Source organism: Emys orbicularis, chromosome 14, assembly GCF_028017835.1.
Source record: "Emys orbicularis isolate rEmyOrb1 chromosome 14, rEmyOrb1.hap1, whole genome shotgun sequence".
NCBI lineage: Eukaryota > Metazoa > Chordata > Testudines > Emydidae > Emys > Emys orbicularis.
Window position 1 is genome coordinate 7,096,450 of NC_088696.1, and position 16,078 is coordinate 7,112,527.

The window sequence follows — 16,078 nt, forward strand, 5'->3', positions numbered from 1 at the left end:
GAAGCTAGCTTCATCCCACAGATAGAATTTCACTATGCAGAACACAGTAGCTTGACAGATTTCAATCTAACTCCATTTCTCCCTCTTCCCCCCCCCCCCCCCCCCTTTTTTTTTTTTTAAGGAAACTTGGCTGAGAATTTTCACTGTCTAGCTTCTGACCTCCATTTTCATTCTGACCCATGGTCAGTTCCACACTTGTACTGTCATTTTTGGAGGGCAGGGGAAGTTTATAATAAAGTGGGATAAGGAGAGGCCATTAGCTCATCTGTGCTTGGGCCTGGACTATTGTGGTTTTTTTTTAAATGCAAATTAACAAAACTTACTTGAGGGAGAAGAGAAATATCCAAGATGTGGCGATGACTATATTTCAATATACACATTTAATACTTAGTCAGCCTCTCATCCTAGAGGGTGACCATGTAAATGGATCACTTCTTCATCTCTGGAAGAACGTCAGCAACACTAAAGTTTTCAGAAATGAGTAATACCTTATCCAATAGGAATGAGCTGTTTACCTAAAATCCCTTTGTATTTACCTAAACTTGGTCTGAATGCATTCCAACTTCACACCCTTTCTCTTGCAGCAATGGCATAACGTGTGAAGTAATTTAGGTGTAAAAACAGTGCGTCCAGCTGGGCAGGGGGAAGTGCCCCATAACACATCACGATATTTGATCAGTATTGATGGCATTTTGGAGTGAGCCACCTCTGGGATCACTTTCTACATCCTGTAGCTGCTGGATTTTTCCTAGGGAGACCCCTAACAGTGACCTGTGCCATAAAATTTCTGTGGGCAAGTCTTTAGGCCAAAATATTTACAAGTGGTCTCAGTTAGTGCACATTAATTTTTGGGTACCACACTTGAGTGGGGGTTTTTTAAGTGTTGTTTTTAACTTCCTTTGTCAGTTTCCCTGCCTGCAAACTAGGAGACAGTGCTTCCCCTTCACCGGAGGGTGTCCTGATTCTAAAGCCAGTCACATGTTTGGCATTCCTGTGATGGGGTGAGGATGGTCAGAGAAAAAGCTATACATCAAATAATTTCTGGTCCCTTCCTTGCCTACCACTGCCTACCCTACCAGAGGTCAAGTGGTCAATCTTCGTTTCAGGAAATGAACCTTTCAACATGCATTTAATATAACAATTAGGAGGAGATTTTCAAAGGCAGGCAGATGCCCATCTCCCATTGACTGTCAAGGGAAGTTGTGTACCAAACTCACCTTTGGGCATTTTGAAATGTCTCCTTCTATGTAAACTGGGGTGCCACTGTTGGAATGTCTATCACAGAGGTGAGTGTGGTATGGTCAGTTTTGCAGTGGTAAACCTGGCAGCAAAATTCTGTTGCTCCTGACTCTAAACTTGGAAGAGAATGATGACCGTGAAATTCAAAGCACCTGTCAGTATCCTGTGAACCAATGTTGGTGCCTTTTGTGGGTCATGTCAATTCAGTATTTTTTTTTTTTTTTTTGGCAGCCTAAATAGGGGCATTGTCACTTTTTCTCCTCCCATCTGTTTTGGGAATTAGAATTAGGTCTCTACCATTTTATTGTTTCCAAAGAATCCAACTGGTTTGGAAGATGATTTAGGGCAGGGGTCGGCAACGTTTGGCACGCGGCTCGCCAGGGTAAGCACCCTGGCGGGCCAGGCCAGTTTATTTACCTGCTGACGCGGCAGGTTCGGCCGATCGTGGCCCCCACTGGCCGCGGTTCGCTGTCCCGGGCCAATGGGGGCGGCGGGAAGCGGCGCGGGCGAGGGATGTGCTGGCCGTGGCTTCCCGCCACCCCCATTGGCCTGGGACGGCGAACCGCGGCCACTGGGGGCCGCGATCGGCCGAACCTGCCGCGTCAGCAGGTAAATAAACTGGCCCGGCCCGCCAGGGTGCTTACCCTGGCGAGCCGCATGCCAAATGTTGCCGACCCCTGATTTGGGGGTAATGCAGACATTCCATCCTGTGCTGGAGTGTAGATATTTGATTGCCAGGTTTTAACTACTATGCTGAATTGCTGCTGTTTCGTTTTTCTTAGTGCTAAGGGCCTCTGATGTGTGCTACTGACTCTTTCAAAGTGAAAAGTAATTTTGCGCCTCTTCAGAAGAGAGTTTGTTTCGGCCTCCACGGAGGGGTTGATTGATCTAACACCCACTTTTCCCCCTCACCCCCAATACGTGCTCAATTACTTGAACATCTTCCCCCCCATTGCAAAACAAACAAACAAAATCATTTAAATACCATGGGCCAAATTCTGACTATTTCTCTGTAAATCTGGAGTAGCTCCACAGAGAGAGACATGCTTTGGAGCTTACACAGAGCTCTTCAGGTCTGGGAAATATAAGGTGGAACAGATTGTTTAGCAGCAGTTAACATATTTCAAGGTGAAGTGGCCCATTAACACCCCTCCAGTCATAGGGTGGAAAGGAAAGGGGGGAGGGGGCCGTAACTCAGCATTAGGGGTTAATTCTCTAGTTATAACCCTGATTACAACAATCAGCCATAAAACCAGTGTCTCACTTCAGTCCATGATTTTTAGTGTTTAGCAAAGTTATGAATGTAAGCTCCCAGGCTCATCTTTTGAAGATTTTGTGCAGGTTTCCTTTGAGAATGTGGACTGATAGGTCAGATAGAGTGATTGCTTTGTGAAAAGTGTTCACCCAGGTGTTGTGGTGTTTTTATCTTCTATCATTTTCCTATGCGAGTTCATTCGAAAGCGTACACCACATGTTGTGATAGGCAAGTGTAGGAGCCATGGATCTTGAAAGGGGTGTTGATCATTGTAGCAGTAGAGATTTGTCTGACTATTTAAGCTTATGTGAGAATAGAATCTGGCCCTAAAAAAGGAGAGAAATGAATTGGTTCTGTAGGAGTTATAGTCCAGACAGCACTTTAGCAGAACGTTGCCCACCAGGTGAGCTCAGCTGTGCCATGAAGCACTTGGGAGAGCAGTGAACAGATGCCTGGAGCAGATGGTGAAGGGAAAGTAGTGGGGGAAGGGAGGGAGACTTAAACTGTCTGTCAGGTGAAAGGAGCAGCCGTGGGGATAATAGCCAACTGCATGTGGGTAGGTGTCCTGCTGAATGCCCTGGGAATCTGCATGAGCATAGGGATTGCTTGCTGCTGCTTTGGCCCTGCACTAGCACAGACAGTGTCTCACTAAAATATTTAAATCCTCTTCCTGTGCTACATTTCTTCACCACCACAAAGCTTTTGAGCACCTTCCTTTGCAGCAGCAGCTGCTGCGGTGAGATCCAGGACTGGACTGGCAAAGGAGAGGGGAAAGGCACAGTACTGCATGGAGATGAGTGAATGACTAACTCCAAAAGCTTCCTCAGAGCCGGTGTGCATGCGAGAGTCCCCAGAGGGACAGGGAATCCGGAAGAGAAACCTGAGCCACACACATCCTGGGAACCTTCCTTCGTCCAACTCTGCCCTGCACTGGCTGTAGTGCTCAGTGCTCCCTCGTCCTGCTGAGACCTAGGCAGAGCTGCTGCAGCTGGTAGGTGAGCTGAATTTGCTAGGGCTCTGTAAACTCCCCCCTAGTGCATGCGTCCCACTCTCGCCTCTTGGCAGCTGCACACACAGCTTTGGTTTGTTCTTTTGGAGGAGGCAGATCTCACTGTCCTGATTTGTTTGGTTGCAGAGAGTCTTGGTTACTGAGAAGAAACCTGCACCCTTTGCCTTGGGAAAGAGCTGTCATGGGGTCTGGAATGAGCAAGGTACATGCACCTCAACACTGCAGCTGTTACATTTGAGGCAGTAACCCTGATGCTTATGAAGAACCTTTTACTCCTCTCCAGCCTGCTGCACTGGCCAGTAGGAAAGAGGGGATGCCCTAAATGTGATCTGATAAGTCTTCCCCTTCTATGCCCTGTATGATTCTTACAGCTTAGAGGCTTACTGTAGTTTTCCCTGGGAAAAGAAGAGATATTTTAAAGACTATCATTTTTAAAACAAGCAAGGATCCTTGGGTTGCTTATACGTAGACAGTAAGCTCCTTGGGGTAAAGACTGTCTTTTTTCTCTGTTTGTTCAGCACCTTGCAGAATGGAGTCCTGATCCAGGACTGGAGCTCCTAGGTGTTACCACAATACAAATACATCATTTCCTGGAAGGGAATAATAAAACCATTAGGAAAAAATGTTAAAAGTTAGACTGGGTCTGGACCCTCATTTCTTGTTCCTGGGGTAATAAGAACTCCACACCATTAGCATCACTAGAGCCAGTACTCACCAATCCAGTTAGCCTATTAAATCCTAATTCACTATTGTGCCCATGTGAGAGGGAGTGAGGTTGTATTTTCCCCACTTTTTAGCCAGTTATATATATTTTTGGTATGTTGCTCTCACCTGGATATGATTCATTGGGAGAGAAAGTAGATTTTTATGGGGTGTTTGTTACTCTAGTGCAGGCAGTGGAAGGATTGATTACTGTTCATGTCCCTAAATAACTGGGAGAGGCATGACTTATCTAATTTAAAATTAGATCCTGGAACTAAAATAGAGACACCGGATCAGCACAGACTCTCGCCACCCTGTCCTCATGCTGCTGCATCGTGGTATAACACCAGTTTCACAAACAGGATGGCTGGCGTCCCTGCAAGAAAGGCTGGGGCGTTGTTTTATGAGAACTTCTCCAAAGACAGCCTGGATCTCAAAATTGTCACTCGTCGGACAAACTGTGGCCCTGGTCCTGCAATAAGAGCTCTGCAGGGGGCACCCTTTCAGGATTGGGGCTTATGTCTTATGGCTCCAAATCCAAACTTCAGAACTGAAACCTCTCAAACTTTGGGGAAGATCAGTGCTGAGTATTTGGGGACTTGCTACCCTGGCAGATTCAGTGCTATGCTAACAGCACTCTTATCTCCCAGAGAGGGGAGTAGGTATGTGTTATCCATAGGGCATCAGCACTAATACAGAACTCCGATTTCTAATTCAGAGCCATTTTCAAGTCCTCTACTACTCTCTTGAGAGCTCAGTAACTCCATACAGCCATCAGAATCAAATAATATGTATTTTTACACATTTTGGAGACCTATTCCACTGTTATATCTTGTGTTGTTAGATCCTGCAGGTTCAAAGTGGGATTAATTATTAGGAATTATTTCCCCCCCTCTTTTGTGAGATTTTTTCTACCCTAAGGTGTGTCGAGGCCTTACCTACTGCTGACTGGGTTTATTATACATAATTACTGGACTTTTATGGGGATAATATAGCTGTACTTTGTCTGTTATTGTTACAATAACTTCAGAAGTCCTAAGTAAAAAATACATCTGAACTGTTTTCAAAAGAAGGCATTGAGGTGTAGCGGATTGAGGTGTAGGTAACAGGTATGTTGCAGGGCGAATCTCTGGGGAAGGGATATGTTTCCAGGGGCAGGTATTAGCTCTGCAGCAGTGACTAAGCCAGAAGATGAAAAGGAGAGAGCATGGCACCCCCCTTTGTGTCCATAGCCGGAGGAGGGAGCAGCTGAACAAGTGAGATGACTCATGTTGCAGCAGCCTCAGGGAGAGATCTTGACCTCTCTACAGGACAGAAAACAAGTGCACTGAGTTGCCAGTGGAATGATTATTTACTGACGCTTTAATTTTAGTATCCAAGCTTCTGTATGAGAGATCAGGAGTTTTTAGTGATAATTTGTAGAAGCACAGAGAGTAGATTTAAATAATTTAAGCAGCTCTATGACATTTTAAATGTTTATAAACCAGGGAGACGGTGTAGAGGGTTTGACTGTGCGCTTTTCTGATAAGTTAATATTTGCATCACACAAACTGCAAACTTTTCTGATTTAGCAGAAACCAGACTGAATGACTGAGCAGGTCTGGATTTAGAGTCCACTTCCACTAAATGTGCTGGTGTGACATTTCTATGCATAGAATGTCTTGTCATTTGGATGCCAGGAGCCCTAATGCTGTTACGAACCTGTGCCCCCTAAGGAACGTGATGACCACATTGTGTTTCGTGCCATAATCAGTTGGGAAATCAGCAGTGTGGCTACAAATCAGATTCTCCTACTCCAAAAGCAGGAGTAGTAGACTCCTGCCATCTTAACTGAAGGAAAATCTGTTAGTTATTAGCAGTATGGGGCCAATGACACACAGTTGCACTGTTCTGATTTCATTCCGTAGATGGCAGTGGTGTACATACATGCTAGACAGTTCATTACAATAATTCGCACTAGAACTGGTAGAAAAAACACGAAAAAAAATTCACAAAATAAACAATTTGAAAATTTTCAGCCTTTCATAGTACATATGATCTTAAAGGACTCTGCAAACACTAACTCCCTATTTCCATACTACAATCCTGCCTCCAGCCCCTCTTCCTCAGATGTGCTCGTGGCCCAGTTCCCACCATACATCAAAGCAGGGTCCAGCTTTCATGGTGCTTCAAAGGCGGGTGGGGTGACTGGAATCAAAGCAAGAGTTTACAGGGCATTCTGGGTGTTTGAGGAGGGGCTGCAGCAGGACAATGATCTGAGACAGGGAAAGGGAACCAGTATTGCCAGACCCAAATGTTCAAAAATCATGAGTTCAGCCCCTCCCCCAAATCATGATAATTGGCTTACAACATGAGGTGTTTTTTTAAAAAATAAAATAAAAGTTGGTTCATTTTCATTTGCCTTCTGGCTTTTGAGCCTTTCAGGTTCTTTGGCTTCCTGTCTTTCTCTGCAGCCACGAGGGCTAGCAACTTACTTACTGTGCAGAGAGAGATGCCCAGCTGGGCAGTAGGTAGGGTGCCCTGCACCCCAGCGTGAGGTGGGGCTGAACAGCCATCAAATGGTGTCCCACAGGACGAGTTCCCAGCTAAGTGGCAGGCAGTGTGTTTCTCAGCAACCCCAGGAAGATGCCCAGCTGTGCATCGCTCCATGTTGCCGAGGAGATATACAGCTTTGCCATGACTACCAGCCCCCTCTTTCCAGCACTCGGAGTTTTCATGCTGGATGGGGACTCACACCTGCTGCAGGTCTGTTTCGTCCTGTGCCAGATGCTGCCTGTAGTTAGGGACTCAAAGCTGCCAGCCCCAGAATCCCTCTTAGCTGCCTCATCTCTCTGATTGTGGGCTCAGCCAGGTCCCAGCAGAGTGAGGCTTTTCAGGTTGCCTCTTTGTAGAGCGTGACCTTGAGGCAGAGATCCATTCTGGACGGTAGCGATGTCCTCGCAAGGTCCTCCAGCTGGCTGCATGGAGCGATCAGTCATGATGACACTGCCGGCTCGGCTGTTCTACCAGGAGCAACAGGGTGCTTGAAGACAAAGTGCCTCGTTTCTTTTCCTCCCTCCTCTCTCTTAGCTCCTTAGAAGGGCAAAGAGTTCAGTCCTCTGATGTCATGAGAGCTAAAGCCACTGCATAGCCAGAATCGTTCCCAGACAGAGCCTAGCCAGGGCCAGTCATTGATCATAAAGCGTAGGCCCTGTCGGCCAGCCCCAGTCCTTGGGGCCATCTGACCCTTGCCTTTCTGATGATATGCTAGAGGAGCAGAGCTCAACTAAGTAACTGAGCTGTTTCTGTCCCATCTCCCATTGCGTCCCGTCTCCTGCCCTGAGCACGGTGCACTCTCCTCCTGCCATTCCCACCTCTGGGGTTTTCACGCTGCTCCCCAAACCTGGAGGAGCCTCCCCTGTCCAGTGCACCAGGAGGCCACGCTCTTCTACTGCAGTACCTCTCTTAAAAGCTGCTCCATTTACCTTCCTGTCTGCCCCGGGCTGCTGCTCATGGGCTCTCTGCTCTTCCTGCCTCAACCTGAACGTACATGGCTCTCTCCGTCCGTTACCATGGTCTCTGCTTGGCTAATTCAGACTGCACGCTCCTTGGGGCAGGGACTGTGGGCTGGATCCTACCCATCTGTCTACCTCTTCTGACAGATCCCTCCACTCGCCCACTACCTGAGTGCTAGCGGCAGCGGGCCGCTCAGCACAGCCAAAGAGAGGTATGGGCAAAGGCGGCTTTGTGCACTCCTGGTCCCGAGGCTGATGGGGTCCAGAGCTGCCCTAAATTCCTACCTGGCTGCAACGGCCCCCAGGAGAATCCCAGCTTGAAGAGTGCTTCGTGATGCTGGAATGGTGCGAAGCAACCTTGCCAGGGTCCCAGGGACCCGATTGTTTGTCCCAGCTCTCTAAAGTGCCATGGAAGGTTTACAACGCTACGTAAATCGTCGTAGCGATCTCCTCTCCTCTTTGGAACCAACAGGAGAGCATCAAAGACAAAACAAGCTGGCTGAAATATCCCCATTGGAAAGTATTAAAAATAGCCCAGGCGTTTCTATCTCTTCCCAGCCCTGGATGCGTCCCCAGAGCCATCGTTTAAAACTGTTTGCAAGAGGTTGTTGCTATAGAAACACAAAACAAAGTCCCAGCTTCTCTTGGCACAGCCCTGGCTCATCATCATTTAAAGGCAAGCTGAGACTCTTGAAAGGTCACGGCAGGTGCTGCTTGTGTTTCGGTTGCCATGCAACTTGACGTGCGTGTGGAACTCGGCAGCGGGTCGGGTGATCTGGTTTGGCATTTGGGCCGCATTCCCCATTGGAGTCACTGGCTGGTTGGATGAGCTTTGGTGCCTCTTCCAGCGGCGTCGGATGGTTAACATACTGGATGTTAAGAGAGTGGGCAGCCCGGGACATTGGGATACAGGAAACTTTCGCTTCTGCTGCAGCTCACGGGGTTGTTGATGATTGAAGGTGTGACTGTGGATCACCTGGGGGAAGTGAGCTGAGATTCTCAGACCAGTTCCTGGAGCTCAGGTGTCCTCATAACGCCACCTTCTCAGCTGGCCCCCTCATTGGCAGCCTCAGTGGGGAGGCCAAGGGCTGATTGGGCCATGGAGACTGAACTCCTGTCTCACCCGTTGAACTGGACTCACCCTGTAAAGGTGGAGACGCATTGACTTGGTAACATGGGGGTGAGCTGGTCCTGCCACAGCCCTTAAGGGACCTGCTCTGCGGATAAACAGAGACTGTCCAGCTCCAGGGGTATTGACCAGCACTAACATTTGGGTTCCTGAACCACCCATGTTGCAAAAAAGGCAAACATCATTCTGGGATGTATTAGCAGGAGAGTTGTAAGCAAGACCCGAGAAGTAATTCTTCCACTCTACTCCATGCTGATTAGGCCTCAGCTGGAGTATTGTGTCCAGTTCTGGGCGCCACATTTCAGGAAAGATGTGGACAAATTGGAGAAAGTCCAGAGAAGAGCAACAGAAATGATTAAAGGTCTAGAAAACATGACTTATGAGGGAAGATTGAAAAAATTGGGTTTGTTTAGTCTGGAGAAGAGAAGACAGAGAGAGGACATAACAGTTTTCAATTACATACAAAGTTATTACAAGGAGGAGGGAGAAAAAATACTCTCCTTAACCTCTGAGGATAGAACAAGAAGTAATGGGCTTAAATTGCAGCAAGGGCGGTTTAGGTTGGACATTAAGAAAAACTTCCTACCTGTCAGGGTATATAAATTGCCCACAGAGGTTGTGGAATCTCCATCACTGGAGATTTTTAAGAGCAGGTTAGACAAACACCTGTCAGGGATGGTCTAGATAATACTTAGTCCTGCCAGGAGTGCAGGGGACTGGACTAGATGACCTCTCGACGTCCCTTCCAGTCTTATGATTCTATGTGTATAAATGTAAGCCAGCAAACTAAATGTGTTAACGTCAAAGGCCTGAGTTTGACTGAACTCTACATTTCTGCATTCCCGGACTGGCGTTGGGCAAGACACCCAGGGTCTTTGAAATGTTTGCTTATTAATTAAGATAGTTTTTAATTATACACATAGCTTATAATTTCTCCAAAGGGTTTGTAACCCCAGGTCCTGATCCTACAAGCACGTATGCGTGTGCTTAACATGAAACCTGTGATCATTCCCATTGAATTCATGCCATGGGACAAATCTCAGGCTTCCAGCTAAGCACGTGCGTGTTTGCTGGATCAGGGCTCGAGAGAGACGGAAGCATGTGCTGGGAAAGGAGAGAATGAAACAAACAAGAAAAAGTCAGTTATTTCCTCCTCTCTCCTACCTGTGTCAGGGGGTTCACTACTCATGGCTGGGGCGCCTCCTTGTGGCTGTGTCTGGGGAATAGCTCCGCCTCTGACGCCCCCTTCCATGTCTCATTCGCATTGAGTCCCGCTCACGCTCCAGGAGTTGGAGTGCTTCCCCTTTGAGACTCAGGATGCTTCCTCTTCGGGACTGGGCCAGGTCATTCTAGCATTCCCTTTCCTGGGTTTCAAAGTCTCACCGGACTGGCTGTCCGGGTATCGTTCCTGGCAGTCCTCCAGTTCAAGGCTAGGCCACTTCATTTGTGGCTAGAGGGGAATCCGGGCCTGCCCACTACTCAGGGTTCCAGCCTGCGGACCTTACAATCAGCAGCCAGGGTCTGCTCCGTCCCAAACCTTGCTGCTGTTTCCCTGGACTGCTTTCTACTCTGTCTCTATCAGGCTTCCTTATCCACAACCCTTCTGAATAGGTGCACCCTTGCCTTAGGGCCCGTGTCCCAGGGCTTCTACTCTCCCCCTGGGTTTCTCCCTCATTCCTCTCTAAGCCGGGAGAGTGACTGCAGGTTTCCACGCTGCAGTCTTCTTCTGCCCTCATGCTTGGCCCCTGCTCCTGCTCAGCTGGGGGCTCCATTCTCAGTCCTCTCCCTCAGGTGTGGTTTATCAGGTAATTTAACCCCCTCTGAGCCACAACAATCTTTTTCAGGCTAGTGTGGGGTGAACACCCTGTCACACCTCAGCCACTGCCATAACCTCAGCATCTGTCAGACTGGTAAACCATTTGGGACCAGGAGTGTATTTGTCTTTGCGTCGTGTACAGCACCGAGCACACTACTGACTAAGCAAATCACAGTAACAACACGGCATCCTTTGTGTTACTCATCGACTAACTGCACCACAACCTGCCCTCAATCCAAATGGGAGACCCGCTGTTCCTTGTAGTTTGGTGCCCTGTCTCTGTCACAGGCCAGAACCTGAAGTTTTTGAAGAAAGCACCCCTAACCCTTAGATACCTGGCTCATTGTGCAGTGCTGTAACTGGGGATCACCACAGACCACCACATGTCTTCCCCTAAGCAGAAGGTTTCATTGCACAGGTGGGAAGGACAGTAGGGGTCAGAAATGATCCAACCCACTTTTTAAAGTCCAGCCACAGGATTCGTGCCAGGCTGAGTGACATCATGATCACAAGGTTTAATGTCATCATCGGTATTATTGCATAATCCTGCAATTCACCTGCCCCAGCAGCAGGATTCTTACACTGAGGCCACTCTGAAATCTCTCCTTTCTTTGTCTCTTCTCAGGTTGTTGAGGGCCTCTACCTGGGAAACATCCGGGGTAAGTGTCTTTCGCTCATTCCATCTCCCAAGCACCATGGGAGATTGTTGACTAAGCACTATCAGTGCACTTGGCGTTGTACAGGAAGACACGGTTCCTGCCCCACCGAGTAAAGAATCCAAGGGCCTGATCCTATTGGGTACTGAGCATCCTCAACTCCCAATGATTTCATTGTGAGTTGAAGGCTCTCAGCACCCACCCAGGACTGGGCCCTTATGAGCCAGAGACTGTATAAATGGGCCACGTGCTATGAAAAAGGGCGCTCCCTCCTTCCCAAGGAGGCTTCTCAGAAGCTCTAGAGCAGTGTTTTTCAACCTTTTTTTGGGCAAAGGCACACTTGTTTCATGAAAAAAATCACGAGGCACACCACCATTAGAAAATGTTAAAAAATTTAACTCTGTGCCTATATTGACTATATATAAAGTAATTCTCTTGAATAGGAATCAAATAAACACAAAGAAAGTATTTTATAATTACTTTATTATGAAATAGTAAGTAAACAGAAATATGAAAAATTATAAAATACTTTATTCAGTGCGCAACCTGGGCCTGTTTGGCTGAACACAAAGCTGATATTCTGAGCTATTTATAGTCCTTAACATCAGTGGTGGGATTCAAAAATTTTAGTAACCAGTTCCGACATTCAAGCATGGTTTAATATTTTTTTCCCACGGCACACCAGGCAACATCTCGCGGCACACTAGTGTGCCGCGGAACAGTGGTTGAAAAACACTGCTCTAGAGAGACCCCCCGCACACACACACTCAAACACGCCTGATAGTCAGCGGGGGCCCTGCAGACAGGTTCCTCGGCAGGGTCCCGGGAGCTGTTCCCCATCGCTGTGCCAGAGAGAATCTGCCCTCTGCAGGACTCAGATCTTCACACGTGGCAAGACAATGCAAGGTCCCTCGTCCCAGTCCCAGTCATAAGAGCACTCCAGACTCGTCAGTTTTTCAGCTGGCCACAAGGCGGCTCGGCTCCACCAACGTGGCTGGTGGAGGTCTGAGCTTAATGCTGAGTGCCCTGGCATCTTCCGGAGTGAAAAGACGTCAAAGCAGTATGGAGAAGATGTGTCTGCATCCACAGTCTCCAAAGGGCTGGGAAAGGGTGACTGTAGGATTCAGAACATCTCAAATGCTGCTTCTGCTTAAATATGAGAATGCACAAAGCCCATGACCTTGCCCACTCTCAAAAGATTGTGGGATTGGATTGAACGATCCCGTTCCTAAATGGTTCCTTAAATACCTAGGAACCCAAGCTGGCGCTAGTAAACAGGTATGTTTCTCAGGGGGCTGATGACATTTTTCCATCAAAACTTTTTTTTTGGACGGAAAATTGGATTTTCAATTAAAGTAAAATTTTCCCACAAAATGTCTTCTCTCCTCAGAAGCATTTCAGTTTTTTTTATTTGTCAGAAAATCAAAAGCCCCAAAACTGATATTTTTTTTTGGCGGAAAACTGAGCAATTGGTTTTGGTCATTTTTGTCCAAATATTTTTTTTTTGGCAAAGTCAAAATTTTCCACTGAAAATTTCCATGAAAACCAAACAAAACAAAATTGCATTTTTGTTGAAAGAACAGGTGTACTTGTGGCACCTTTAGAGACTAAGAAATTTATTTGAGCATAAGCTTTCGTGGGCTACAGCCCACTTCTTGTAGCCCACGAAAGCTTATGCTCAAATAAATTTGTTAGTCTCTAAGGTGCCACAAGTACTCCTGTTCTTTTTGTGGATTCAGACTAACATGGCTGCTACTCTGAAACCTGTCATTTTTGTTGAAATTTTCCATGGAGCTGGGGATGGGGAGGTGTGGGAAGAGGAGGAGAAACCCAAGGTTCTGACCAGTTTTAATTTCTAATAAGATCAGAGCTATTAGCAATGGGAAAGACCTATTGGATCGTTAATATCCTGCCCCTCCTAGTGCAGAATGTAGTCAATGTAACAGAAAAGACTAGCATGTACTAAACTGACACTCACTTGATCTTAGCCCAGAGACCAAACAAATATTACTACTTAATGCTTTATGGGCCAGCTTTTAAAGAGAGGGTTGGGTGTTTATGAGACTTTTTCTGCCTACAGATTCTGAGGACAGAGAAAATTTGACAAAGAACAGGGTCACCCACATCCTGTCTGTGCATAACAACGCCAGACCTGTGCTGGAGGTGAGTGGGGGTGCATTCGCAGCCGCAGCCTGGGGAGATGGGAAGGAGGGAAATGTGAGAGGCGAGCATTGCTGCTATCCAGTGGGGATAATAATGCTTCCCGTAACTGGGACTGTGAAGTGCTTTGAGATCTCTGGATGACGCTCTGCTGCTATACCACCAGTGAGGAGGATTGCTGTGCAAAGCAGAGGTGCCAGGCATAGACAGGGCCACCAGAGGGCACCCCAGCTCTGTGCAGCATTACAAGGCTTCTTCCGGGCCAGAGAAGGAGCCATGCATGCGGGAGGGGATGTTGCAGCCATTCGAGGGTGACTCGAGTGTTCCTCCTTTGGGATCCCGGCCTGTGTGCAAATAGCTTGGTACACACACAAGCTTGAATCCAGGCCTTTGTCAGTTGCAGGCTTGTACTTCTGCCAAGCGCTCCACACGGGGCAGATCGGCGTGGCCCGGGGCCACTTGGGGCACTTCTCTGCGGGCAGCTGCATTGGGCTCAGGAACCGGGTTCGTGATGGGGAGGGCGATGGGTGGGGCAGGTGCTGGGTGCCTGGCCGCTGTCTGGTAGAGTTAATCCCAGACACAGGTCCCCAGGTGCTGGCGATGGGAGTGGGGCGAGTTTCGGACGCCAGCCCTTTGGGTGTCATTGAGATGAGAGGCCAAATCTCAGAGATCTGTGGGTATACAGGGGCAGCTCGCCCTCCTTTCCAGGGCAAGGGCAGGGCTGGGACTCTAAGGTGGGTAGAATTGCACGGTGGAAAATAGCAGGTTAGAGTGAAAAAGTAATCCGGAGGAAACCCAGATCCCACTTAGCCAGCCCCATATCCTCAGGCCCTTCTGCAGCACCTGCTATTGTGTAAATGCACTACTGCCCTCTAGGGGATAGGAAAGCAAATGTGTGTGAACTTCGTACCCATGCCTGCTGCTTCTGGGGGGGACCATGGTTCTGCTGGATGGGGATGCATTTAGCTGGCGAGATAAATCCTTACATTTCTTGTGCCTCTCAGTTTCTTCAGCTTCCTGGCCCTCCGTGCTTGTGTTCCCCACTCCCCTATCTGCTAGTCACTCCCTTCCAGCAACTGTTGTTGTGATTATTTCCCTCGAGAGAGATGAAGGCCCCATTGTGCTCGGTGCTGTACACACACTTAGCCAGAGACAGTGACTGCGCAGAAGAGCTTGCAGGGCAAAACAGACAAAGGGTGGGAGGGGAAACTGAGGCACCGAGCCGGGAGATGACTTGCCAAAGGTCATCCAGCAGGTCAGTGTCAGAGCTAAGAAGAAACTCCAGGTTTCTGGAGGCCCAGTCCATTGCGCTACCCACTGGACCATGCTTCCTCCCTGCTGGGCCACTATGCTGTTAGTCTTCCACCTCCTCTTGGGCAGGGAGTAGGCTCAGTCCATATTGCAGTGCAGGCAGGACCTTCTGCTAACCCCATGGGCTGGTATGGTAACCTGAGGAGCTCAGCGGCTATTCTGGACAGCAGCATTGCTATTCAAAAGACATCTCCTGTTACTGGGGAAACTCTTTCGGTGAGGGCAAAAGGTCAAAGGGCGTTCTCCTGTGGGCCGTTTAATGGTAGCAATAGCAGCTCTGATGGCAGAGGTCTGGTGTCTTTGGAGTGGAAGGTTCTTGGGTTGATCCCTGCTAATGGCTGTGAAGCCCTGTGTGGTCGCTGAGGATCCTGGGATTGTCCCAGCAGCACTGCGCCTGCACTACTGGACCTTCCTCCTGCCCAGGAGGATTACAAAGAGAAATAACAACGGGAGGGCCTCGTGAAGGGCCATTGAGTAATTTGTGGGGTAAAATCAAAGATGTAGAAACGGCTGCGGGAGCAGGGGGAGCAGCAGCTGCCTGGGAGCCGTCCCTGCCAGAGCACAGCCACGCCAGACGGGTGGCGAACCACAGCGAGCGCTTACAACACGTTTGAGCACGTGGGGCCAGAGGAAAAGGGGAACCGGAAAGGCATGGTGGGTTGAGCAATGTGTCAATCACAGAGCCAGGCAGGGAACCGCAAACCCCAGTGCTGTTCCCAGGCAGGCAGCAGTGCTGTCATCTTCCCTCCTCGGGCTGGGGGACCTGGCTCCAGCATGGCAGAGGAAACGGCTAGCCGAGTAGCAGTTAATCCTGGGGTGTGTGTGTGGGAAGAGAGGACCTGCTGGCAAGGAGGCTGGAGACTGTTTGCAGTGCGGCTTCCCTGGCTGCTGGGAAGCCGCATGTCCCAGCCAATACGTTTTTGGTGCAGTTGACTGCTTAGTTTGTTGCTGGACTGGGTGCTCTGGCGTGAGGCCAGCAGGTACCAGGCAAGCTGCAGCTACATGGCCCTGTCAATGCGTCTCGACCACGAGCTGCAGCACCGGGTGTTATTCCAGGGCTGCTCCCAACCTGGCACTGCCAGTGCACCTCACCCCTGAGCAATGCTCTCCCCCTTCACTCCCCTCCTGCATCCCCCGCTATTCTGACAGTCCACTGCTGTCACAGCTCAGCTCTGGCAATGCAGCTCACTCCCGACTTGCAGCCCCCCTGCCTGTCCAGGCCTGGGCTTGCCCCCCACAACCCGCTGTGCCAATGCACCCCAGTTTCCTTCAGCTCTTTGGCAGCAGCTGCCAGTGCGTGGCAGAGC

At 48.8% G+C, this 16,078-nt stretch overlaps 1 protein-coding gene across 1 annotated transcript in view; it reads left to right on the top strand.

The window, feature by feature from the left end:
- The first annotated feature begins 3,684 nt into the window (after positions 1-3,684).
- LOC135889004 (dual specificity protein phosphatase 22-A-like) overlaps positions 3,685-16,078 on the top strand; it is a 37,128-nt gene continuing 24,734 nt past the window's right edge. The window contains exons 1-3 of the mRNA XM_065416818.1: positions 3,685-3,705; positions 11,270-11,303; positions 13,381-13,463. Coding sequence (XP_065272890.1) covers positions 3,685-3,705; positions 11,270-11,303; positions 13,381-13,463 — 138 coding nt within the window. The remainder of the gene's footprint in view (positions 3,706-11,269; positions 11,304-13,380; positions 13,464-16,078) is intronic.